This window comes from Linepithema humile, chromosome 1, assembly GCF_040581485.1.
Source record: "Linepithema humile isolate Giens D197 chromosome 1, Lhum_UNIL_v1.0, whole genome shotgun sequence".
NCBI lineage: Eukaryota > Metazoa > Arthropoda > Insecta > Hymenoptera > Formicidae > Linepithema > Linepithema humile.
This window is the reverse complement of record NC_090128.1, coordinates 24,996,947-25,005,078: the sequence shown is the minus strand read 5'-3', so window position 1 is coordinate 25,005,078 and position 8,132 is coordinate 24,996,947. Positions and strand designations below refer to the sequence as shown.

Here is an 8,132-nt window from a genome sequence, read left to right as displayed (position 1 = left end):
AAGAAAAAAATGATATAATACAATACATAATTATTTTTATTTTTTTACATGCCGTGCATACATATTATCACAATTAGTTGCTATTGTTCATAAGAAATGCGTAATTTTATTGATTTATTTTAATTTTTCAAAATAGAGATCACTGTGCCAATAATTATTCAGTATTCTCTTTTAAAGAGGATGGTTTTGAATTTCTGCTCTATGCAGCTAAAAAACCGCCGTCTATAGGCAAGCAGACGCCGGTGATCATTGAACTAATTTCCTCGCTCAATAAGCAAAGAATGGGTTCCACTATTTCTGTAATTTCTGCAAAACACATTAATTTATAACAGAAAAATAATTGACATTTGTTAAGATAATCTAATAAAGTTAAAAATTAGTTTTTAAAATAGATTGCACACATAAGTATAAATATTTATTTTATATACTCGAATGTTCCAAAGACAACTAGTGGTATAACTGAAAAAATATTTATTTTATATACAAATACAAATATCGATCAAAAAGGTAAAATATTCTTTTGCACAAGGCTTTATTTTAAAGAAAAAGAACTTTAAGTATTTATTAGGAACACGTGCAGTGGATTTAGCCGATCCCTTACAACGGGATTGTGTGAAAAAATTTTATTCTTCACTTTCAACTTGAATTTGCTTGTAAAATTAATATCTTTTCGATTATACTAATTTAAGGACAGTATATATAAGCGATAAATAAAATTTATTTCTTAGGAAACAGATTGAGATCAATTTCATTTTTTATTTCAAGAATTAAATTAAAATTTAATATATATTTTATCGATATCAATGCTATTTCATTGATATCTGCAAAGTTTTATTTACTTTAGCAAATTTTTTATAAAAATATAGGATTGATTTAAATACTCCTCTATCTTTGTCAGACATAACACATGTCAAATATTAGCTGTCAGTTACTAATTACCTATTTTTCTCGTTAAGTGATCTGTCATGATATACGTCAGCTATACGTCAATGTCAGGATATTACGCAGATATGAAAAATTTCTTTCTAGTAATTCGTTAGACATTTATAAAGTAAAATTACTAATGATAAAATTACTGATGATATATAATATATAATATAAATTTTGTCGGATTGTTAGAAAAACAATCTCTTTTAATTGTGAAATTATTCTTTCTGATCTTTTAAATTGTAAATCGATAGATTATATCTTTTACAAATTATGAATTGCAAATTAAAAATAAATTACAAAATTATTTTAAATTTATCAATTCTGAAAATTACAAATCACGAATTATTTGAATTAATTATAGATTCTGTCTCTCGCACACAATGTATTCGTCTATTCCGGTCAAGCTGTGTTTGAAATTGATTAAGGCTGATCGATTATTTCAAATTAATATTAATTATATATTACATACCAGCAAATCGGCCAATAGGAACTCTGTCGAGTATCTTATATGCATTCTGTGGAATGGCCAAATTCAAAGCTATCTTATTTTCTATTAGATTGAATGTGGGATTTACGCTATTGACTCTTATATTGAACGGACCCAGTTCAAGGGCCATTGACCTAAAGTTATAACCAAATGCAAGATGTTAAATTTGATATTATATTTAACGAATTAAATTTGTTAAATTTGCTGTATTCGATATTAATTATCTTACTTCGTTAACATATTAAGAGCTGCCATGGAGGAACAAAAAAGAGCGTGATCTTTAATTGCAATATGACCGGCCAATGACGATATATTCACAATGCAGCCACCCTTTTTAGCCTCGATCATGCTTCTGGCTACAATCTGAGACACGTTCAATACAGCCTTCACATTGGTATTAAAAGACGAATCGTATTTCTCTGGCGTGATGTCCAACACGGGTGACACATCGTTGATGCAGATATTGTTGATCAATAAATCTATTGGCAGGATTTCCTGAATAGTTTCCCGGGTTGATGTCCAATTTTCAGGAATGATAAATCCATGAATTCCATTCAAGCAATTCATTAGCCACACTATGTTTGCTGGATCTTTACACATTACCAATACTTCTGCGTTACACACTATAAGCCTTCGCGCTAATTCTTTGCTGAGATCTGCGTTTAGTAATAAATTGACATTGAACAAAGCATATTTCTATTTAATCATAATGTGCATTATACATACCTTATACATACATCATAATTGTACATAATAATTTAAAAATTATATATTTTTATTTTTGTCGTCGCGTTGATCGATGCAAAAAAGATCTTAATCCGAATAAATTAATTTAATTAAATATATTCGCGGCATATAAATCGAAACATATATGTAATTGTCTACTAGTGTCAAAATAAAATTTTAGTTAAAAGCAAAAAGTAATTAGAAAATTGCTACTTTAAATGGTCTTGTAAAGATGTTTGAAAATCTTGATATTTTGTGCTTATAAACATATAAATAACCATCACATTTACAAATAAAATTATTTTTTTCTCCTAAAATATGTAATAATTCTGATTTGCGCATTATTTTAAATTTTGTTTATCTTAATTAAAATTGACTGCAAATTCGCAATATAACACGAAATAGTTAACTTTTCACATTTTAAAAGTTTATATTTTGGAAAAAATGTTTAATAAAAAATGTTAAGAAAGATAGAAACACAACATACGATCATCAGCACCATACAGGAGTACACGTTTTCCTTCGAAGTTGTGTAACATCGTCAACTACGTCGCTAACTATCACTATAGTAGGCAGTTCAGCAATACTTATAGACGTTTATCTCTGGTAATTTCACGTTTAACACGCAATCTTTAATATCCTCCTCGATGCTTTTTCTATAAAGTGTGCATAAGTTGGTGTGTCAATAAAAGCATATTTTGACCGATGAGTCTTGTCCTTATTTTTCTCTCGCTTGCGCTGCTCTTCTACTACCTAAAATTTGATATATAACGCACCCGTTGATTTATATTAACTTGATCAGATTGTAAAACAATAACTTTATATTTTACTGATCTTAATTATTATAGATTGCAAATTCGTAGTATAACGTGTAACAAAATTGTGATGTTAAATAAGGAAAAGATGTGAAAGGGGATCTGTGACTGTAAAAGAATCATTGCGAGCAATTTCACGATTTACATTTAGAGTTAATAAACTCGGTTATAATGGAAAAGTCGAAAGAAATTGATAAGAATAAAGCGCATATTAAGATGATACTCGTAATACTTTTTTCTCGACTTTTGAATTACAATAATTTAGAGTAACTTACAATAGTTTGCAGGATGAAGCACTCGGTTTTCGCTCTTGACGACGACTATTGTTATCGAGTTTCGACAAGATACTGACGCTCGCTTTCACAATTAGACAGCATGACCTATCACAGTTTACACATAAACATTTTATCGGTTTGCAGGAGATCCTCGCAAACACTCATTTCAACAGTTTTGTGAAAAATAAAAATAAACATTTTCAGCATATACTACGGATCTTGCAAGCAATGGTTCCTACAATAATATATTTCTCTAAATTCTAAAAGTTAACATTTTAAGCAAAATATTTAACGGAAAAAAGTACAAATACAATATATTTTAATCGGTCGCGAGAAAGCATTTTCTTTTAAAGCTGAGCTTCAGCGGACTGTCGGCTAAATATCAGAAATCTTGACGGCGACACGCAATATTTATATACATTTATCTCTGACAATCTCATGTTTATCACTTAATCTTATTGTCAGATATTGTTCCTCTTGATGCTTTTCCTGTGAAGTATGCGTACATTAATGAATTAAAATGTCCTTTAGTGAACGTACAATGCACACATCAATTTTATTATGCACATAAACAATTATAGTATATAATTATTTAGTATATAATTACTTATCATTATTCATAAAAAATGCATTAATTTATTAATTTCCGTAGATATTAAAAGTTGAAACAGACCGATATATCTATAATTATTGAATAAATATTTAATTTATAATCTAATATTTTTTTAAACAATTGTCTTTATGTAGCTAAGAAACCACCGTCGACAGGCAAGCAAACGCCATTTATCATGGAACTGTGGTCGCTCAATAAGTATAGAATGGGTTTCACTACCTCATCAACTTCTGCAACAGGTTAATAATAAAAATGTATTTTAATATCCCAATCGAACCAACTATGAAAGTGATTAAAGGTGATGTATTATTTCGAATTAAAATTAAATGCTACGTACCAGCAAATCGACCAAGAGAAGTTCTGCTGATCATTTCATGCGCTTTTTGTGGATCGCTCCAACCTAATTTGCCTCTTTCCGTCAGGACGATCGTAGGATTGACGGCATTAACTCTTATATTGTGTGGACCGAGTTCGAGGGCCATTGTCCTAATATTCCGATAAAACACAAAATGTTAAAAATAGAGTATATAAAAATTAGAATATGTCAAAATCAAAACCGTATTTTTTATGTCACACATTTTCAAATAGTATCGAATCATTAAAATATCGGATTGCAATTATTTTAATTTGTTTATGATTAAATTATAAGGATTTAAACAATAATTTATTCATCTTTTTCCAATTAAACTCCAAAAAATAAGATTAAATGACGCAACATTTTTCTTCTATTTAATCTTAAGCGAATTTTATTTTAAATACTTTTTAAGTAGATCAAATATTTATTAATAGACAATCGGCGTGAACTTGATCATTAAGAGCATTTCTGGATTATTCATTTCTAAACTTTTTTTAACATTTTATACATTTATGCAATAATTCTAAAATAATTCTAAATTACGAGCGATCTTTGTCTTACGTCTCTCCTGTGTTGAGCTGCTGAAACGCAAATGTCAAAGTTTTATCAGTATATCCGACATTAATTATCTTACTTTGTTAACATGTCAAGAGCTCCCTTGGACGTGCCATAAACGGCGTGATCTTTCACTGCCACCTGACCGGCCAGTGACGATACATTTACAATGTTGCCGCCGCTTTTGCGCTCGATCATGTCTCTGGCTACAATCTGAGATATGTTCATTACACCCTTTACATTGACATTAAAAGTCAAATCGAATCCCTTAGGCGTGGTGTTCAAGAAGGGCGATAAGCATACGACAGCAGCATTGTTGACTAACAAATCGATCGGCAGGATGCTCTGAACGGCTTTCCGGGTCGCATCCCAGTCCTGAAGATCAACGCAGACCGGCTGAATTTTCGGGTCGGCTGCTATCAAGCTGTCCAAATTCTTCTTCGTCTTCGAAAGTGCAAATACTTGTCCCTTATACTTGGAAAGACGTAGAGCCAATTCTCTTCCGATGCCTGCGTTTAATATAAATAAATGTGTAAATAAATTTACACTGAATAAAGCGTCTTTGTATTCAATTAGCGTAATAATTTAAAAATTCGAAAATGTTTTTTTGCATCACGTTGATTCGATGCAAAAACTCTTCTCCTTAATGCAAACATATTAATACAACCAATTGTATTCCGAAGAGGTAAATCAGAACGCATATGCAAATGCAACTGTAGTATTCACATTAAGTTGAAAGCAAAGAGCGATTATAAAAAATTACTTTTTTAAATAGCCTTGTAAATATACGATGTTTAAAAGCCTTTCTTGATATCTTATGTTGATTAACTAAAATACATAGTAATCGTCAAATTTTAATATAATTAGATCTCCTTCGAATATCAATTCTTAGTTAGGTCTTCAACTAGTTTGCCATGTTCTCTCGGACGGTACGGACTCCTAAATATCTCTGAAGGCAGACTGACTCGATACATAGTTTAAAAAAAAAAAAAATAAAGTTGAGTACACATAAAATTTGCAAATTGGGTGACACAACATGAGAATTTTACTGTTATGCATTGAGAATAATGGTAATCAACCGTAATCAAACATAAAGACTCAATTCTTGATAATATACCGGGTTATAATAAAAATGTTAAATATGACAGCTTTCTTCTTTTTTTTTAATTAATAATTTGGAGGTTTGTTGTTATTGGATTGAGTATGGAATTGATGAAATGTTTTCCAACTATGGGCTGGATGTTTTCAAAAGTAACGATTTTATATGATGAATTTAACGTATTATGTTCCGAGATGACTTTGTTTAATAATTGTTTTATGTAATAACTGTACTAATAATTTTAAGGAATAATTGTACTGAAGATGACCACATCCGAATGGTCGAAACGTATAGATTTTATTTAATGTTATAAGATTTAATAAACTGAGCATGTCCAACTAGCTCTGGCTCTGCAGCTCGTCTTTAATAATTTATTTTAATAATTCGAGCCAAAAATTGTAATATTTAAATTATTTAATTAGATCTATTTTTTTTCTTCTAAAATATGTGATAAATGCGACTTATACTAATTATAATCGATTATAAGATTGCAATATATAACAGTTAAACTTTTACGTTCTGAAAGGTACTATTTTCAGGAAAATATTCTCGAAAAATAATAAAGAAAAGTAGAAACACCACGTACCTTGTCCAGCACCGGTCACGAGAATGCGTTTTCCTTGAAAGCACAAATTCATGTCTGTCGATTAACTATCCGGAAATAAAGCAATACACGCATATTTATAGGTACACGTTTATCTGTGATGATCTCACATTTATCAATAATCTTTGATATCCTTGTACCACTTCTTGGTGCTTTTTCTGAAGTATGTATAAAGTAAAGTGCCAATGAGAGCTTATACCGGATGTTTCCTCTTGCGCTACACTCCCACTACTTCTTATTTGATACATATGTATAACACTTGTTAGCTTATTGATTCGTTTAGATCATAAAATAATAATTTTCTATTTTATTAATTAAAATTATAATAGATTGCAAATTTACAAATATTATTTTATCACAATTTCATTAAATTTCATCAAATTTGCTGTCAATCTGCCAACACATTGCTAATATTTCACTATCTGAATAGGTAATATTTACATTTTAACATTTAATATCTTGGAAAAATAAGTAAAGGTAGGGATATAATGTACTCCATTTAGCTATTACCTGGAAATTGGGTAACAACGCATGATACTTACACACGTTTATCTTTGATACTATCATGTTTATATTTAATCTTTTATAAGCGTAATCTTTTATAAAACCGGATACATTTTAGCAAAGCTTCCTTTTACACCCACTTTATATGTAAACATCTTGAATAAAGCATATATTTCACTGAAAAATTTCAAATATTTCGTGAAATATTAATTTTTTGTCATCATGGTCTTACCGTAATACTTTTATACACAGATTATTCAGAAGAATCAATTTATGCAAAAAAGTATATAATTCCATTAAAAAGAAGTGCAGATGCATTTTTCTGATGCACGAAAAAAATGACTTGATAGAATAATTTTTATGTTATGCCATTTAACTTTTGCCTCTATTATTTTTTTTCTATCTTCAGTAGAACAAATGCTAGAGGCCAGCCCAATTTCGGACCATTCTATATAACGTATTTGCTACCTTATTAACTTGCTTAGATTTGAAAACAATGTAGATAGATAAAGATTAGACAATTGTTATGGTCAGATCAAATTATAATGCCAGACACAAAACATCAAATTTTATAAATAAAAATTGTTTTTATGCGCTATATGTCGAATTATATGATTATTTAATTATTTCGTATATTATTATTCGTGTTCAATATACACATAAAATGTAATAATTCTGTTTCTTGATCCCTTAGCATTAATAAATCATTATAATTGCAGTCGATACTACGTTATTATCATCAGGTGAGCAGCTATTTCCTTCTCATATATATCTCAAAAGCAAAGAACTGTGGGTTATTAACTTCGTCAACCAGTTTTGTCCTAAATAAGAATCACTCGAGATTCCGATTACCGCACAACTGTGGGTTATTAACTTCGTCAACCAGTTTTGTCCTAAATAAGAATCACTCGAGATTCCGATTACCGCACAAATCCTCGCATACAAAAATAGTAGCAAATTTAAATAAGTTTTATCCCTTAACACGTTCCGTGCCCAGTCGTTCTTGCGTGACCACCGATAGTTCACACTGACGTATTTATTATTTCAGCTCAAAATGTATATATTATAATAAATTTAAAATCAGTGTATTATCAAAATAGTGTAGAACAAAAGAAATAAGTTGTGAAATGTTTTATGTTAATGTATTTGTTTATACAAAATATTAAACG

The 8,132-nt window shown here is 29.7% G+C and overlaps 1 protein-coding gene across 2 annotated transcripts; it reads right to left on the bottom strand.

Moving 5' to 3' along the window:
* Window positions 1-18: 18 nt before the first annotated feature.
* LOC105671177 (L-xylulose reductase-like) lies at window positions 19-8,117 on the bottom strand. 2 transcript variants are annotated; one of them, XM_067347660.1, is made up of 8 exons: window positions 6,442-8,117; window positions 4,836-5,265; window positions 4,184-4,332; window positions 3,234-4,076; window positions 2,631-2,896; window positions 1,647-2,073; window positions 1,400-1,551; window positions 19-306 (listed from the first exon to the last, which is right to left on the bottom strand). In XM_067347660.1, the coding sequence occupies exons 1-4, from the start codon at window positions 6,491-6,493 to the stop codon at window positions 3,973-3,975; spliced, it is 735 nt and encodes a 244-aa protein (XP_067203761.1). In that variant the 5' UTR covers window positions 6,494-8,117; the 3' UTR covers window positions 19-306; window positions 1,400-1,551; window positions 1,647-2,073; window positions 2,631-2,896; window positions 3,234-3,972. The 2 variants fall into 2 exon arrangements, with proteins under 2 accessions (XP_067203761.1, XP_012220544.1); XM_012365121.2 differs by lacking the exons at window positions 4,184-4,332; window positions 4,836-5,265; window positions 6,442-8,117 and having other exon boundaries at window positions 3,234-3,940.
* Between the last annotated feature and the right edge of the window lie 15 nt (window positions 8,118-8,132).